Source organism: Sitophilus oryzae, unplaced genomic scaffold, assembly GCF_002938485.1.
Source record: "Sitophilus oryzae breed Bouriz unplaced genomic scaffold, Soryzae_2.0 scaffold_1396_pilon_pilon, whole genome shotgun sequence".
In the NCBI taxonomy this organism is placed as follows: Eukaryota; Metazoa; Arthropoda; class Insecta; order Coleoptera; family Curculionidae; genus Sitophilus; species Sitophilus oryzae.
Window position 1 is genome coordinate 13,897,936 of NW_022146055.1, and position 19,484 is coordinate 13,917,419.

Sequence of the window (19,484 nt, forward strand, 5' to 3'; positions counted from 1 at the left end):
ACTGTCAATTTCACAAAAATATATTAATTTCCTGCTATGCGTTCCAATTATTGTATTACCAACTTATTTCTTTGTAGAATAAAATAAACTAATTTGAAATTAAAATGACAGATACATCTATCACTGTGAAGAATTTTGCCGTCGAATAGACTATAATTTGCCCAATACTGAAATAATCGCTAGAAAGCAATGTTTCGGAACTATAGGCAAAGATCTGATAAAAACTCCAAGAATTTTACCATCTTTTGGCCCTCCTGAGTCGAGCGGCGGTCGAGCAACCGTGGAAATCTATCTTTCGCTCTCTAATTTGATTGGTCTATAAAACAAATATAAATGTTCAATCATCCCATATCATATGTATAGCCTTAACTTTTTATAATTTAAACTCATTCCGCTGAATACAAGTAATAAGAAGTTTGCCGTAATATTTTTGATTACTTTTACTGCAGTTCACCAATCGACACGATCCAGCCACCATATTCCGGATTAAATCTTCTCACAATCCAATAAATTTTATAACTGGAGTTTTTAACGAGTTTAAGTTTTAGGCTAATAAAATTTGTAGCATACCAATTTTAAATTTTAATGCAGTTAGAATTAGTTTTGAATAAAAAAAATTGTTTAAAGTAAGTCACACAAGTGAACTTAGCTTAGAATTATATTTTTGTATATCTTCAAAAAAGTACTCTGCGTATTTATCCATTTGCACTGTAAGAAAATCTACAAAATAACGCTTCATTATTCATAGGACTTAATAAGTTTATCCTAACAGGTATTGCAATAACAATATAAATTAAACAAACATAACTGTATTACATATATATGCCAGCCAAATGACATTTAAAGTATAATATATTACACTTAATGTTGCGGTTGACCACATAAAAGTTTATATATAAACATATATTTATATGACAATGTAGAGAGTTTTGTACGTTTCTACCTTAAAACGTTTTAAATAAATTAAATGTTTACTTACAAAATCAAAGATTTTTTTTGCCCTTTCTAGCTATTTCTAGGTTAGGTTGCTAGGGTTTGGGATTATGTTTGATCCCTCACTCGGAGGCCTTGGGCCCACTGCGATACACTTATATTATTGTACCAAACTTTCCTCTAATTCTTTCTTTGCGTTAAAGCACTTCCAGCAATATCGCTGATGTTACCTTCTGCTGCTCCCTCTAGTTCTTCCAAAAAACCGAGCCCTAAAGTTTTAAAGCGTCGATTTTCCAACGCCGCGCCGGACAGTGGTACAGCAGATGCTTGATAGTTTCTTCATCCTCTCCGCTTTCTCTACAGTAGTCGTCGTTGGGGCAGTTTCCAGTGACGACACCTACAATTATGCATACTAGGTTATTTTTGTGCTGTAGTAGTTGTTTTGTCTATCTACCACTGACCACAGTCTTCGAGCTATAGCGCAATTATCATGGTGTTGCCACGTCTCTTGCTGCTTGGCCTTGATATTCCGATAACTTCCTTCAGTATGTTGATCGTCACAAGGGGTGGGTCATCTGCCACGGCCTTTCCCCTGGCACCCTCTTGGGCGAGTTTGTCCACTTCTTGGTTGCCAACCACATTACTGCGGCATGGAACCCAGCACAGAGTAGCCGCGCCTTGGCGCAGTCAGAACAGTGCCTCTTGGTAGTCCATCACAGTTTTCGATCTCACAGATTGGTGATGCTTTGTAAAACGCGCAAGCTGTCAGAGTACACTGATAAAAAAGATAGACTTAAACTAAAGTCGTCATCGGTCTTGAAAAAAAAATTTAGTGGGAAGAGAATTTATTTTAGCGTAAAAGAAAATATTTTGCCTGAAGAAAAACTTTCTTAACTCAAGAAAACTGGTTCTCTTGAAAAATTCGAAAATTTCTCTTGAATCTATTTTCATTCAACTAAGTGCAAGTTGTTTTAAGATAATAAGAAAAATACGCTAGGAAGTACTTCATTCAAGAAACATGGCCATTTTTCCAATAGCTAAATACTCTTTTGATGAAAAATAAAAACGACACGCAAAGACGATGACGAAGGACACTATATACAATCAATCGGCAGTCCGATCAGTCGTACGTCGCATTTCATAGATCGCACATCATAGTACGGACGGGTTTTGTTGCTTGGAATTTTCCACTTGGAATTTTGCATAATTTGCTTTTTAAACGCATATCGTATAACAAATTAGTGATCGTTATTAACATGCATTTGTCATTTTTTATGAACAAATTTTAGGATATATGGATTTTTTAAAGGAGTTTCTGAAAAAATGGAAATTATAGCATTTATTTGTTATCTTTGAAGGTAAGAGACATTTACCTAATGCACCTGTTTATATATTTTTTAAAATTTTAGAATTTCAAGTCGTCATATTAAAAAATACAAAATGTGACCAAAACTTATAATTTTAATAATTTATTTGCTTTACTTTGATTAATCGTAATGTAACATTTTTTTGTAATTTGTACAGTTGAACCACCCCAAAAAATACCAAGGAGTGAAGAAGCAGAAATAACTACTATCGAGGAAAATAATATCACTTTACTTACTACAGACCAGGAAAACCTAAATTGAACGGAAAATAATATACCTCGTAATATGCCTGTATATGATGTATAGACTTTTCTTAGATCAAAATAAATTTTAGTTGAGTCAATAGTATTCGCTATTGGTTTAAGAAAAGTGTCTTTTTAATCAAGAAATGTCCCTTTTCAATCAAGAATTTTTGCATGAATCAAAGAGACTATTGTTCTTGTAGCAAGAACTTCTTTGCATATTCATTTTGGGTCAAGAGTGAAATACTTTAGACAGATAGATTCTTCGATTCCCTAAAGTAATTTTTTAAAGCTTATGAAAAGATAGTTAATGCTTTGAGCAAAGAAACGTCGTTCTTGGCCCTATTGAAAAGCACCAATCTTTTGGGTCAAACTCATATTCATTTCGACTGAGAGATCCTTTTTCTCAGTGTATATCACTATATCTCCTATTGGTGTATCAGCGATTTTCCCTCGTATACAACTGGCCGCTTCCTTTATAGCGTAAACATCTGCTTGTAAAACATTACAAACAGCCGATAGCCTTAAAGATCGTCGGATGTCTAGTTCCCCTGATAAGATGCTTATACCTGTACCTTATACCAAGTCACGGAAGCACCTGTGTAAACTGCTATCTCTTGAGTGTTCATTACTAGGTTGCTTTCCCATTCTTCTCTTACCTGGATGCGAATTCTTATCTTTTCTCCAAAATCATGTTTAATGAGCCTACAATCCGTTTTCTGGTCTAGCAGATGTGGACTCGTATTCGCTATCATTGGCAATATCCTGGAGTGACCGTAGTTGATCTGGTTCCATAGATTGGATTCGTTTCGTACAATTCTTCGGGAAGCATTTTTGGGCATATGTTGATAGGAGCTTTCTGTCTCAGTGGCGGATATAGAGGGGGGGCCCATGGGGCCCGGGCCCCCCCTAAAATCTATAAATTTGGTTTAATATTAGCCTTTTGGGTTAAAAATGACGCCCTAAAAGGCATATTACATTATTTTTGATTTGGGCCTCCACTAAAACAAATTCCTGTGTCCGCCACTGTTCTGTCTTATCGTATCGTAGAATCACCGAGCAAAGTTAGATACACTACTTTTACACCCTGTATATATGTATCTATATCTATAGCTAATACACTGTATATATCTACTAATAATCTATAATTCTTAAAGATAATTATACACGCATGACCTCCCCAAATCCCATTGAAACATAAGAAATATCAAACAAGCATTAAACAAACAGAAAACTAATTCACGTTCACATTTTTACACCTGCATGAAGAAAAATATTCTATTCTAGTCTTGAAGTGTATAAACCTACACAACTGGTAATTAAATGTTTTTTTTATGTAATCCTATTTATGTCTATGAGTATATACCTATATAATTCTGTTGTAGCAGTGAACTGTTATTAAGATTTTATAAGCATAATACAGTTGTCATCTAGTAAAAATTTAAATGTATTTATTAAAATACTACACAAAGCCACTGTGCTAGTATAATATATTATTTTTATAGACTGATAATGGACAGTTGCCTTCAACCAAATGCAATTGATTAATCTACTGAAGAATTATATACAGGGTGGTCCGAACTGTATTCCGGAAACTTCGGCAGCATATTCTGCAGGCAATAAGTAAAAAAGTTCGTATAAATGTGTGTCCTAAAATGCTTAGTTTCGGATATACAGGGTGTAGAAGTTTAATTTTTATTTCGATTTTTTTCAATTAATTTCTGAAGTATAGTCAATAGCTGGATGAAAATTGGTGTCTGGGAGTTTTTTGATGTGAAAAATTTGATTTTGATGTCAATATGACTCCTATTTGTAGGGAGCGCCACCTAAATGCGTTTTAACGGTTTTAAAGATTAATAACTTTTCGTCCGTACCTGTATAAAACGAGTGCGTCAAAAAATATACTTTTTCATGACTTTTTACGTAAAAAATGTCTCTTGGTAAAAATCTCTACGAGGAACCGTTCTCAAGATATTTCGAATGGAAAGAGAATACATGTCATTATAAAAAAATAAACACACGTTAAGTAGACAGTTATTTGTGTACGGAAGCGCTGAGGGGCCAGCTGAGTTCTTTTTATATATGACTATAGTCAGATAATAACCGACTATAGTCAGATAACGAATGACTATAGTCAGATCATAAATGACTATAGTCAGATAATAAATGACTATAGTCAGATAATATTTGTACAGTTTTAGACGCTCCTGGATATGTTAAGCATGCACAGTATATTTCGCAGCAGGTGGTTTTCACGTGGATTTAATTAGCTGTTCAAAAAGAAGTGAATAAGCTTGCGTTGGTTATTTTACGATTTTGGGCCTACTTTTCGGAGGCCATCCCTTTGATACTAGGGGGGTTTTTGACAAAAAAAAATAAAAACTTTATTGTACGACCAGTTTTATGTTTGTCCCATTTAATTATCATTGACACCCTGTATCTTCAAAAATATCCATTTCTGAACACACATGTTTATATGAATTTTTTACCTTAAAATAACTCAAAGAATCCCCCCCTGAAGTTTGGCCACATCCTTAATTAACACCCTGTATATTACAGCGCTGATGCTACGTGTCCCGATATTTTGCTGTCTGACTGATACATTTTTATTCTAATATAACCCTACTGCATAGTCTTAAATGTATTTTTTAAGTTTAGACCTCAATTTTTAACCATAAGTTTATATACAGGGTGTATATAATAGAGACCATCTGAGACTACATAATCTTTAATAGCTAATGGTTCAACTCACCCTGACTATAATAGTCAAGGTGAGTTGAATATTATTCATTCTTCATTTATTATCTGGCTATAATAGCCAGATAATAAATGACTATATTCTTCATTGAAAATTTAGGCAAATTTGGCAAATGCTCCAACTATATTATTGTTTTTCAGCATTTGGCATTGTAACGCATGCCGGGTACCAGATAGTCTCATATAAAGATTTTATGTCCTATAAAATATTATACAGGGTTAGTCAAAAGTCCCGAAACGGTTATATATCTCAGAAACCGTTAGACTTAATTTTATGATATTTGGTATACGGGAATACTTGATTAAGCTTGATCCAATGGTGATAGAGGGGATGCTGTCAAATTTATAGTTTCTTCCCTAAGACACTGAACTTTCTTATTTTAAATGAAAAGGGTATATTTTTATTCTATTTTTGGATTTTCATGTAGCATTCCCTAGAGCCTCTGAAAAGTATTCCCGAAATCGTAAACTAAACAGCGCAAGCTTATTCATTTCTGTTTGAACAGTTAATGAAATCCACGTGAAAACCACCTGTTGCAAAATATACTGCGCATGCTTAACATATCCAGGAGCGTCTAAAAGTGCACAAATATTATCTGACTATAGTCATTTATTATCTTACTATAGTCATTTATTATCTGACTATAGTCATTTATTATCTGGCTATAGTCAGTTATGATCTGGCTATAGTCAGTTATGATCTGGCTATAGTCAGTTATGATCTGACTATAGTCATTTGTTATCTGTCTATAGTCGGTTATTATCTGACTATAGTCGTATATAAAAAGAACTCAGCTGGCCCCTCAGCGCTTCCGTATATTTGACTGAAATAATAAATTTGGAAAAATGTTAATTTTTTAAATTAATCATAAATTTTTCTGCGGAAATGATAAAACAGTTTCCGTTGAACTTTTGGCACAAAAACATTTCAAATTTATGATTTCAGTCTAATAACTATTTAGTCGACATGTTTAATTTATGTCAATAATGACAGGTACTAATAAGTTCGATTTCAAATATCTCGAGAATCGTTTTTTTACTAAGAGACCTTTTTTACGTAAAAAGTGTCGTAAATGTATATTTTTTTACTCAATAATTTTATACAGGTACGGACGATAAGTTATGACTTTTCAAAACAGTTAAAACACATATAGGTTGCGCTCCCTACAAATAGGAGTCATATTGACATCAAATTTAAATTTATCATATCAAAAAACTCTCAGACACCAATTTTCATCCATATGTTGACGTTACTTCAGAAATTATTTGAAATAAATCGAAATAAAAAAGGAACCTCTGCACCCTGTATGTCCGAAACTAGGCATTTTAGGGCATACTAACTTTTTATTTATTTTTATCTGCAGAATATGCTGCCGAAGTTTTCGGAATACAGTTCGGACCACCCTGTATATTACAGAATCTAAAAATATAACAATGAAAGTAAAGTATTTTAAGTTAACGTCTCCTTTTTGCTGCTAAGGCTAATCTGGATCTACTTTGTTTACACGGAATCGGAACCGCAATCCTCGGCCATATCATTGTCAATTGCCTACCGAGTTAACTCTAAGTGATTCTTACTCGCGAGATATAGATCTCATCCGGTCTAGAACCAGCGTGAATGAGCAGTGTGTGGCAATAGATTTTACACTCTTGCCATGGAACAACAGCATGACAGATTTTCCAGTCGGCCACCAGGCCATCCACCCGCCTCGTCTAATGTCGCTTAATTTCGGTATTATGATAATAGTATTATAACTGTTCTGCATAATTACTTCATAATCAAACGGTTATCTTTATCTATCTAATTTCCGCATAATTAGTTTAATGATTCTAAAAACAATATACAGATTGACAAAATAGCTCCAAACGCATACAACATGCATATTAAAAATACACTTCCAGAGTTTGACTTAGTCTAAGGGTTTGACTAATTGCATTTATTTCAACTCGTCTTCGGTACTTTCTGATAAATTCAGATTATGTCCTTTCTGATAAGTACATTTTTATGCTATACAATTTTTATACGAGTTTCAAAAAATATGTGCCATTTCTCTGAAAATTTTGGAAAAGGGATATATCTCTGACGTAAAAATAAGATTTATTTTTTTATCAAAATTGCGTAGCTACAGGGGGTCAAAATCTTAATTTTTTCGATTTATTATCATTTTCTTCCAAGTCCTTTTAGCGATTCGAATGAAATTTTGAGGATAAAAGTTATTCTAAATGCGATATATTTTAATACTAATAAAGTGTCAACAGATTCACCAGGGACGTGCTCTGGGTTAATACTGTAATATTTTTCTAAAAAAACATATGTGCGCCACTGACTTTTTTATCTTGTTAGCAAAATTATATATTATAGGATATGGCGATTAAAAACTGAATTTTGATATCTTAAAACTATATCAAAATCATTTTTATAAGTAACTTATCGCAAATGTTGCAAATGCGTTTTAAAATGTCATCCAGGCCTGAGGTATACGGAACAGTGTTGCCACAAGCACTTTTTTTTTCGGGGTAGATTGCCGAGAAAGAGGGAGGTAGAATTAGGTAGATGAGGGGTAGATTATGGGGTAGATTAAATTTAGGATAGAATAACCTCTTTTATTCATAGAATAACCTGAATAACATTAAATATTTTCAACATTTTTCATTTCAGATATGAGTAAATTTTTCGTTATTATAAAACTAAACATTTTAGGAGTTTGACTTACAGAAATCTGTTGCGCCACCTATGATCATGACTACAATCATGACCAAAATAATTTTTTTTGGTGTGATTATTATGTTTACTAGATGGCGCTGATTTATATGATGCAATAATGATGCAAAAAAATCGTCGTCGTTCCGAGTTCCGAAGACACAAGAAGATGGAATTGTGCAATTCGTGCGCTGGGTAATTCGTAATTTATATGACACTATAAGATTTTAATAATATATATTTATAATAAAAAACTTTTAAACACAACGAAAACAAAACAAATACAAAAACATCAATAACATTAAATGCATAATACTAGGTATTAATATATAAAAAACAATAGGTACATTTTTAAACTAAAATCTTAAATATTATTAAGAAAACTACAATATTAAATAGGTAGGTACCTAAACGAACAGCATTAGGTATATTTACGTCTCTCTAAATTTTCTTTTTAATAACTCTGTGGAAGGCGTCCACGTATAGCAAGTTTCATTATTTAGTAACTCCTTAGCATGCAAAATACTCTCGCAGGTATCAATATCTAATCTATTTCGGGTTTTAGTTTTTAACAAAAATAATTGTGAAAAAACCCTTTCTGCTGCAGCAGATGAATGAGGTAAAGACAAAAATCCTTTCACCAAGACAGAAAGATGGGGAAATAACGGGTCACTAGCATCACTTTTTAACTTAAAAATTGCACTCCAGAAGTCTTCAAATGAGTTTAAATTTAGGCCTTTCAAGTGATCGAGGTCAGCAAGTAAACGCCATTCTGTACTGAGTTTCTCAATATCGGTTACCAAATTTGGAAAAAATTCCACAGTATCTTTGGCTATACTGACAATTTCTCCGGATACAGCGATTTTTGGGTCAAATTTGGCTAGAAATTCCATAACAGGATTTTCGAAATTAAACCTTTTTTTTATTTCGGTGCACAATTCAATGTAAAAATCGAGACACCGAAGTTTAAAATTTTTAACCTCGTTTGCATCAAAGTTGCCATCAATCGTTACATCAACTTGGGCACCCAAATAAATTTTATCTAGTTCGATAAATAACCTAGGATTTGAAGGGTTTATTTTATTTATTGGAGTGCTATCTATATATTCCTTTTTTATAAAATTTCGGATAAGTGTTTTGTATAAAGCTTTTACTTTAGCTTGAACTAAATGTATTTTGTTTTTTTCAGATTGAAATTCTACATTCAATTTGTTAACAATATCTAGAACGTAGGATAAAAATTGAAAATATACCTTATAAATGGGACACTTTAGATTTTCTAATATTTTGTTACAGGAGTGTAAATTTTGCTCAAAGGATTCATTTGTGAAAAACATCAACAATGGGCTCCAGTTTTCCAAAATTCTGTCTACAGCAGCCTGAAAAAATATATATTAATATATAATTATTTGAAAAGAATTTAGTGTAAATTTACTTGTAAAGAAAGCCACCTGGTTTGCGCTGGATGGAGAAGTTTATGCGGCTTCAAGTTAACGAATATTTGAAATTCCTGTAGTTTTGCCATTCTGTTACTACTATTGGAAAAATAGTTATAAATTTCCCGGATGAAATCTTCTAAGCTTCTTGGGAGTTTCTTGGCAGCAGCAGAGGAGCAAAGATGGAGCGAGTGACATATGCAGCCTAGTACAAATATATTTGGAAAAATCTCTTTAAAACGGGCCTGAACGCCATTGTGTCTTCCCATCATAACTGCAGCATTGTCCGCAGCTAATCCGATTAAATTTTGTATTGGAATATTGAGTTGTGTGATATGGTTTCGGATTGTATTAAAAATTGCATCTGCAGAAGAACTATCCATTTTTATAAGACCAAAAAATGAGTCTTTTACTGTATTTGTTTTTTTGTCGTAGTATCGCACAACTATGGCTAAGGACTTTTCAGTGGCAATATCGGTGGTTTCATCAATTATTAAGGAAAAATGACTGGATTTTAAAATATCAGCCATTTCTTTAATCTGTTGTTTCGCCAAGCATTCCTTAGTGACATATACCGACTTTGTTCGACTGCATGTCAGTGACTTGGCTACCTCAGAATCTGGGAAAATGTGAGGTAAAAATTTTGCCAGATGATCAGAAAGTAAAAAAGGCAAATTGTGCTCTTGTAAGAACATGCAAATACTCAATTCTGCAGTTTTTACTAATGTGTTATGCCTGTCGTGTTTTTCACTTGAAATAATTTGTGTAATTTTAGGAGTGTTTTTCATTTTATTAATATTTTTCTGATGAGATGTAGATGCGCCATGCCTCTTTAGATTATATTTATTACAATATATTTGTATATTGCATGCCACGCATAATGGTTTTCCGTCATTTCCCTCTTTTATCCAATTATATTGGTTTTGCCAGTTCGTGTTAAATTTTTGATTATACCTTTTCTTCTTTTGTGGCTCATCTTCATGTCGTGAAGCCTCATCACTCTCATCAGCAGCAGTCTCTAAGCTTGAAGTAGATATAAGGCGAATATCATGGCAGGATGACGATGACGTACTGGGTTGTGGATTTTCATATGGATCCAAGTCTCTATCCCGTGTAAATGATGATATATCAAGGTCAGATCTGGATGGTTGTGGACTTTTATTGGTGTCTGGTACTTCATCGTTACCTTTAGTTTTCTTAGTTCTTATTATAAACCTACGAAAAAAAAAATGCTATATGTATAGGGGCCCACATGGGATGGTGAATATTATTATAGTACCATATGAATATCGTGCAATTAATAAATGTCTTGAGCCTCTTAATAAACGTAACAAAAAACAGTCATATTAACATCATATCATCATGATATTATTGACAGTAAACATTTTAGTTTTCAAAGTGTCGTTTAGCTAAAGAACGTAAATAACGTCTTAATGATGCTCCCGTTTATATAATTAGAGTAGGTTTACATACCTTTCCATGCTTCATCAACACTCTATATTACAATATACAATATAATATAATAAAATAATCTTCAATCTAGCCCTTCATTATGGATGATTATATATAGACCAGGATCTAGCTATTCGCACTATTCGCAGGGGAATCACATAATATCAGAACCGGGACAAAAATAACAAGCCGAAATTACAACTTTTTTTTGCAACTCTGTGGGGTCATGTGATCTTACCCTCCCTATTTACCAAGTCTGTGGTACGTCTAATACCCCCTTTACATGCAGCCCACTTCCGCGGCAGTGAGCATGGCATTGGGCAGGGAAGTGGGCAGCGCGAGCATGTAAACACGTCGCTCGCCATGCCATTGCTCATGTCATTGCTGCTGCCGTACGCTGCCTTCAGTGGCGGTATTTTGAAGGGACATCAAAGGAACGGCAGCACGAGTGGCAACGTCTGTTTACATGCTGCCGCTGCCGAACCTCCGGCGCCGCGAGTGTTAGTTGTTGTGTAATTACCTACTATTTTTCCTATACAACAACACAAAATATTCATGTTATTTGGGGTGCGAAATTATTGTTCAGATAGTTACTTAGGGAAACCACTAATGCATACTTTGTCAACTGCATGCCATCCACGTTTTTTGATTTTTTAAGTACAAATTACTTTAATATACGAACATACTTTTTGATACGACTTGAAAGGCTAATCATCTAGTAATTTATAATATGGTAATTCTGCTTCAAAATCAGTGTCCGGGAAAAATATTTTACCGCGTAGTATGCGGGAAAGTGCTACTTTGCGTATGCTAAAGTGTGCACAAATACGTCGGCGTTTTTTTTCTATCACACTTCTCTTTAACATATTAATATAATTTTGCAAACTCAAAAAACAGAGCGCTGTCGCCGCAATTTCTACTTTACTGATGGAGAGCAATAGCAATGCGAGGTGCAGTAGCTGCATGTAAACGGTCACTTGCTTCTACAGCTGCCGTGGAATTATTGAGGGCAGGACAGCGGGCAGCGCGAGTAGCAGCGGCAGTGGCTGCATGTAAAGGGGGTATAAAGACAGAGTTCAGGTACGATCTGTGGTTAGGATTAACTAAGGTTATGTTTAAGTTAGAGAGAGAGAGAGACTTTCGATTTCTTCCAATGCTCCATGTCGCTTGGCGATCTCTCATTGTTTATTGCTCGATGTATAATAACTGAAGTCAAAATAAAGTTGTTATTAAATTAAGAAGTGTTTAGTTGGAAGTGTTGAACAACCCCAGCATCAAAAACCCATAACTCGTTTACCCATAGCGACATCTATTCGTAAAATGGGTTATTATAACAGCCGCAAATATACAGAAAACTATATTTTATTTTATTTTATTTTATCTCTTTTATTCACTCGTTCTTCTGTATTTTATTGTGTAGTAAGTAACTGGTAGCTATTAACTATTTTCATAGCTGATATTCTGGGAGCGGGGTAGAAGTGCTTGGGGGGAGCGAGGGGGCGAGATTTTATTAAAAAGGGGTAGATCTACCCCGAACGGGGTAGCTGTGGCAACACTGATACGGAAGGTGTAATAACCTAACCTAACCTTAATGTATTTTGTGTTGTAGAATCAGATGAATTCAAAATCTAAAATGATTTATTTTAAAAAAAAATTGAGAGCCACCGGATTTTTTCTGTATTTGCACCCCCTTTAGTGCCGTAACCAAAAAGTAAAGCCTTAATTGTAATATCAGAGATTAACAAATTATACTATGGGAAAATTTGCGGTGATCAGGCAGTTCGAAAAAGTTTTCTAAAATATACAGGATAATTTAAAAGAAAATACACGATCTTCAACATCTTTTTTTGCGAAAAAAATCTCACAGACATGTTTCTTAAAGTCGAAATATGCCAGCCCTAAAAATAGTTGCCCTTGAGACTCACCCTGTATAGTCTCTTATGGTTTGGTATTATATATTATTACATATTTTTATCCGCTAATCAAATTAAATGTCGATTTTTATTTTTTTATTAGTTGTTATTCAAAATTACAAAAATAATTAAAATTTTGACAAAGTACTTGCTGAAAAATGCCAAGTGATCACCTAAATACTGTAGAGCCAAGGTACTGTAAGATAAAGAAGAAAAAAGTAAACTCTGAAGTTTGAAAAACCCTAAACAATAACTAATAAATTAATAACTACTAGTTACAATATTTTGTTATGTTTCACATTAACTCCAAAGATGAATATAGAAAATTCCCATTTTTTCTTAATTACTCACTTAAAAAAAACTCTAACCACTACTAGGCTAACAATTCTACTTACGCTATGAATAATCGACTACAAAGATTGAATAATTTACATTAAACAGGAAATAATTGGCTGTTAATTATAAAATAATCTGAAACTACATAAAACGTCGCTTTAAAATGGCAAGAGTTAGAAAGAAAGGATTTTCTTGGACTGTTAATTAGTCGTATATTTTGTAATAAAATAATCCAACATCGCTCGATTTCATTGAAATAAAAATAAACTGTAATTTTAAGACAGAACTGCATTAACCTTGCCTTTGGCATAATTCAAGGTATTTTTCCGTGTATCGGTTAAGTCATTAGACAAATCTAGACGATTATAACAGTTTTTATGATAAATAAAATATATTTTATAATACCGTTTACTTACTTCGCTGCTTTTACTAAAAGCAAACGTTACGAGTCCAGCTTAATTACTTACTATACTTATACGATAAAAAGAAATAAAAAGATGCACAACCTTATGGGCGATATCGTGGCACAAAACCTGGCCGAGATGTAGCTAGCGTTACAGTCAGCCTGTCCAAAAATGCAATAATATCCAGGGTGTTCCATTTAAAAAAAATCATCCCGATCCACTCACACTTTTTTGAGCCACCCTGTAGAACTTGAAATATTTTCCTGAAATACATCCTAATACATACTTTAGGTTTGTACTTAAACAAAGTTCCTAACTTTTTAGCCGACCATACCAACAGGTATGGTATAGGCAAAAAACAGTTTTTTTAATTTCACTCAAAATGAGTTATTTCGGTCATAAAAATGACCTAAATACAAAATATTTTCCTGGTGTCTGTCCGTCTGTCTGTAACACGATAACTCAAAAACTGCTAAACCGATTTTAACCAAATCTGGCACAAAAATACTGTGACACCCGAGAATCTGGCCATTAGTTTTTGGTGGGGGTGGGGGGTTGGTAAGGGGGTATGGGAGGGGGTTAAAAATTTAAAAAAATAGTAACTCCAAAATTACAGTAGCTAGCGAAACGCGGTTTTCAATTTAAGATTAGGAATAATATTTGCAACAAAATTTGTACAACAAAATCAAAATCAGTCAGTCGCAGTTTTTAAGATAAAAAAAATTGGAAAAATTCCTTTACTTTGAAACTAAAAGAACTGACTACCAACTTTTTATTAACATATTTTAGTATGGGCGTATATACTTCCCAAAAATTTGAGCATTGGAGAAGATTTTATAATTCCTTGTTATACCAAAACAAAATTAATTAATTAAAAATTTCAATTTTATTTTCAGATATAATAGGCCTCCACCATGTTAGAAATATCAAAAAAATTGGCAGGCCTTTACCAGCCTTACGTTCTTGCCATAGTGTCAATAGGATATGTGTTGGGTGAACTAGGACACTACATGATTGGTGTGACAAGTAAAGCAATTGCAACGGACCTTCACTATGGTAAGTGTGTTATATGGTTATAATTAAATAAATTAAATAAATAATAAAAAAAATAAATTTGATTTTCACTAGAATTCCAGGTTTGAAATTTTTTAAATTTATTATTTAATTTTTAAATGTGTTGAAAAAATAACTGATTTTAAAAATTGCAGATTACAGATAACAGCAATTACTTTATAATTAACTTTGTATCGATAATTTATTTGCCTTTCAAAATAATAAAACAAGTTTTAGATATTTTCAAAATTGCAATAAACAGTTTAATGAAAAAGAGAAAAAAACAGCTACTTAAATAAACTTCTTAATAAAAATATTCGCTATAGCATAACACACACAATCAAACCTATCACAATTGCTAAAGGGACAATGATTATTCAGAATGGCATGTATTTTAACTTAGACTAAGAGTGAATACTCTATATTTTATTCATCCAAATGCATGTGCCTACCTAAACGAAGGGATCCAAGAACAGTTTGCCTTCTGCATATTCATTGTCAGCTGTTCAGATAAATCCCTTAGCTGAGATAAATCCCCTCAAATATTATCATTTTTAAATATAAATGGTACAATAATTATATGCAGATTCTCTCAAATAAAAATATATGTAACAGGGTGGGTCAAATTCGACGCTTTTAAATGGAAACACCCTTTTCTATAGGAGATAGACGAAAACTAATATCGGTGTCTGGAGCTCAATTTTTGTCAAAAACATGATGATGGAAACCGCATATCGATATCTGTTACCGTTTCGGAGTTACGGGGTATTTTTCAAAAATATGCATTTTTAACAAATCGCTGTAACTTTTTTGCTATGAAAAATTTTGTATTTTTATGAAAACATTTCCAAAGCACCTTTTTACGTAGAATTTAATGGATTAAATGTAATTTTTTTTAAAATTAATAATTTAAGAATTATCAACAGAAAATTTGATTTTTTATATGGGACACCCTGTATATTTTTCATTTATTGAAACGAATTTAAAATTACCTTTCCCAAAATATAACACACTTGATATTTTGCTTGATTCCTCTTCGAGATATAGAGTATATAAAAATTCCCCGCTTTAAATAAGTACCTAGGCTTTGAACGGCACGAAGAGGGCTATGAACATTTTGTTTGCAGCATCTTCCGTTTGAGGGCTTCAGAACTTTATAACAATTTAAAATATATTTAACCAACATCAACACATTTAAACTATATCTAATAACAATAAAAATAAATAGCAAACCAAAACATGAGAGTTTGCTACAGGTGTTCGACATATCGACCGTCTTCTGTTATGGACAGACGCGGATGGATAAAAGCGTCGAATTTGACCCACCCTGTACAGGGTGTTCTATTTGGTTGAAATCATACGGTATCTCCTTTATTAGTAAAGATAGGAGGATGCGGTTTGTACAAACCTGTCCCACTTTTTTGTCAAACGGAAGATGCTGCAAACAAAATGTTCATAGCCCTCTTCGTTTCTGAGTTCTGAGCTTCTGGGTCTTTTGGAAAACTTTGCAATTTGGGACACCCCCTGTATCTCTGTTATTGTTAAAGGTATCGAGACGGTGAAAACTGTTTATTGTAGAACTTTTTACGTAGAATACAGTGGCGTAGTCTGTTTTTCTACGAAAAAAGATATTTTTGAAAATATGAACTAAAGTTATGTTTTTTCAAATGGAACACCCTGTATTCCCAGCTTCTCAAAAATATATATCACTCTATATTTATTTTCACTATTTACTGCAATATTTAAAATATATAATTTTCTTATTAGTAGGCCGTGATAAATAACAAAAAAATCAAAATGGTATTTACTAAAATAGTCATACACATATTCAAATGTTATTTGGGATTGATCTATTTTACTTTTAAACTGTTACCAGTGAATCTGTGAATATTATATTTTTCTTTTTTTCATAACGAAATTTATTATAACGAGATGGGTTTGCAAATATCTAAAAGCTTGCATTATTAAAGTATTTTTCAGGTGTTCGACATTGTTGTAGTTGCCAGGATATATTTCATATTTCAAAAGTCCCCAAAATCAGAAATCGAGAACGAACAAATCCGGGAATCGGGGAGGCCATCATATGGGTTCATTGGTTCCAATTCAGTGATTTGAGAAATAATAATTTAACAAAATTCTAATATCTTCAAAGTTGTGAGCTGGAACCTCATCTTGCTGAAAGTATATTTCACGTAAATTAGCTAAAGGAATATCTAAAATTTCCTGTACGATAACTTCCAGGATTTACAAGTAGCGGTAGAGAGTTAAGTTTCCCTAATACATAAAGAATTTATTAGTAGCTCCCAAAATAAAACAAGAGACATATAGCAGTATATTTGTAAAAATGCTTTAGTTTCTTTTATTATCATGGCCTACTAATAAATATGATCTTTTAACAAAAACTTGTAAATATTACAGTAAATAGTGAAAATAAATATAGAGAGAATATATATATATATGAAATATATTATGGTATATATATATCGTATAATTTATAAATATATATATATATATATATTTTTATATTTTGAAAAGCTTATGGTAAGCAGGATCGTATAATTTATAAGTATACGGGGTGTTCCATTTAAGAAAACATAACTTTAGTTTATATCTTTAAATATATTGTTTTTTAGAATAACAGACAACGCCACTGTATTCTACGTAAAAAGTTCTTCAATAAACAGTTTTCACCTTCTCGATAGCTTTAACAATAACAGAGATACAGGGAGTGTCCCAAATTGCAAATTTTTCAAAATGACCCTGTAGCTCAGAAACGAAGAGGGCTATAAAAATTTTGTTTACAGCATCTTCCGTTTGACAAAAAAGTGGGACAGGGTTGTAAAAACCGCGCGATAGAAGGGTTTCTATCATCACTAATATAACGGAGATGTATGATTTCAACTAAAATGGGACACCCTGTACAAGAAAGCAGATTATTTATAATATTTTTGCATAATAGTTTATTGTTCTATTAGGAGTAAAAATGTACATCTGACAGGCAATGTCTGACAGGCGTTGTGGCTTGTGCTATGGCGTATGTACTACCACAAACCATCCCCCTTTAGAACTTCATCTGTCATGTTAAGAAATGAAAGTAAATTTCAATTAATGCCTGTATATGTTTTAAAATATTTTTTTTTGGATTCATGTAAAGTTCCACATTTTTTTTCAAAGCAAAAATGTTGAACAAGTAACACATTTAAGCCGAGGGGTGTCTCACTCGGGTAAAAAATGTACATGTACTGCCAAAATATAATTTTGTTGCCAAGCGACTGCCAATGACTGCGAAGAAGACTGCCTATGACTGCCATGTAATTATTATAGGCGACTGCCACAAGACTGCCAATGACTGCCAGCGACTGCCAAGAAAATGTACATGTAATTCCAATAGTGAGACACCCCTCGATTTAAGCTTAATCGGTTAATGGTACCTAGTCGTCCCAATTTTAAAAGTAGTGTTAAGCAGTCCTATTCTTTTTGGAATTTTTCAATTTGTGTTTTATATCTTAACATTTTTATTATACCGGGTGCGTCTCACAAGTGGCTCACCCCTATAACTTTTTTATTTTTTCAATTAAAAAAATGAGATTTTGTGTGTTAGTATATGACATAAATTAGGATTTATTGACGGTTTTCAATTGTTTTTGGTCACTTCCTGTTTCACCGGAAATGACTACAACTTTTGATTTTTAAATGGCACCCTCGGTATTTTTTTACATTATTTGATAGAAAATAACACTCTGAATAGAATGACATATCATATCTAAACTTTTGACATTTTCGCATTATATGGTTTATTTGAAATTATAACTTGCGGTCTGTAACGAAAATGTGATTGAAATACCAAGTGTGTGGTATCAAATTATTCGTAAAAAATGATTTTTCCAAATATGCTAATGAGCCACCTTCGTTCCATTTGAAAAAATTGAGATATAATTAAAAATACGATTTGAGCAATTCCTAACTGGCCAGGACAAGACACTAAAAACATTAGACGATCAAATCTATTTTTCCAAGGCTCCTTACAAGGCAAATACGATTTTTTATTAAGCGATAATGTCAAAAGTTGACATATGAGATGTCATTCTATTCAGAATTTCATTTTCTATCGAATAAAGTAAAAAAATACCGAGGGTACCATTTAAAAATCAAAAGTTGTAATAATTTCCAGTGAAACAGGAAGTGACTAAGATCAATTGAATACGTCAATCAATCCTACTTTATGTCATATACTAACATAATAAATCTCGTTTTTTTATGTGAAAAAATAAGTAGTGTAAGTTATAGGGGTGAGCCATTTTTTAGACGCACCCGGTATATCTACTTTACACAATTAAGTAATAAATATTTTCCTATTGTGTATTACCTAGATGTATTATCCTAGATGAAAATCTTAAATGATAATAAAATATAACTTTTCCAATTAAAAAATAATTTATTGAGTATCACCAAAAATAGGTATAAATAAAAAATATAATACCTACACAATTTTGAATAGATAAATTAAACAATGATTCAGCACATTTAAAACAAAGTTTCAGTAGTAGTATAATTTGTCTAGACTACAAATCAATTTTCCCAGTTCTAATAACGCTTAAAAAACGTTCAATACATAAAAAATAGCGTTCATTCATCCCGGAACGCAACGCAAAAGTTGACATTGACATTGTCATTACCATTGAAATTTCAAAGCAGTCCGTTTAATAATCAATCTTAATTTTTTGAAGGCCGTGTTGTAATTAGAAAAAAAACAATAAGTAAGCTACCTGTAATATAGGCGTTATGTAATAAAGACATTCTAAATATTTAATTGCTTAATATTGGATAAAGGAACTTAAAAAAATCTATTTTTATTTTAAAAAAGTTATTAAAGAACAAATAACAAATTAT

General features: G+C 32.6%; 2 protein-coding genes across 3 annotated transcripts in view; one reads left to right on the forward strand and one right to left on the reverse strand.

Annotated features, from left to right (window-relative positions):
• LOC115876069 (putative metabolite transport protein HI_1104) overlaps window positions 1-19,484 on the forward strand; it is a 66,468-nt gene that overhangs the window by 14,471 nt on the left and 32,513 nt on the right. Inside the window, exon 2 of one of the 2 annotated variants that reach the window (XM_030891753.1) lies at window positions 14,438-14,597. In XM_030891753.1, coding sequence (XP_030747613.1) covers window positions 14,456-14,597 — 142 coding nt within the window. In that variant the 5' untranslated portion in view covers window positions 14,438-14,455. Of the gene's footprint in view, window positions 1-14,437; window positions 14,598-19,484 lie in introns of those variants that run through there. The other variant, XM_030891752.1, reaches the window with a different exon arrangement.
• LOC115876070 lies at window positions 7,792-11,153 on the reverse strand. Its single transcript, XM_030891755.1, has 3 exons — window positions 10,910-11,153; window positions 10,135-10,651; window positions 7,792-8,426 (listed from the first exon to the last, which is right to left on the reverse strand). Exons 1-3 carry the CDS (start codon window positions 10,915-10,917, stop codon window positions 8,352-8,354), a joined length of 600 nt encoding a protein of 199 aa, XP_030747615.1. The 5' UTR covers window positions 10,918-11,153; the 3' UTR covers window positions 7,792-8,351.

What these genes read in the sequence shown, in the direction of transcription:
- LOC115876070 (XM_030891755.1), bottom strand. An exon ending in AAACTGCAGAATTGAGTATT is followed by an intron (nt 8,427 to 10,134) that starts TGCATGTTCTTA and finishes GACGTAAATATA; the next exon opens with CCTAATGCTGTTCGTTTAGG.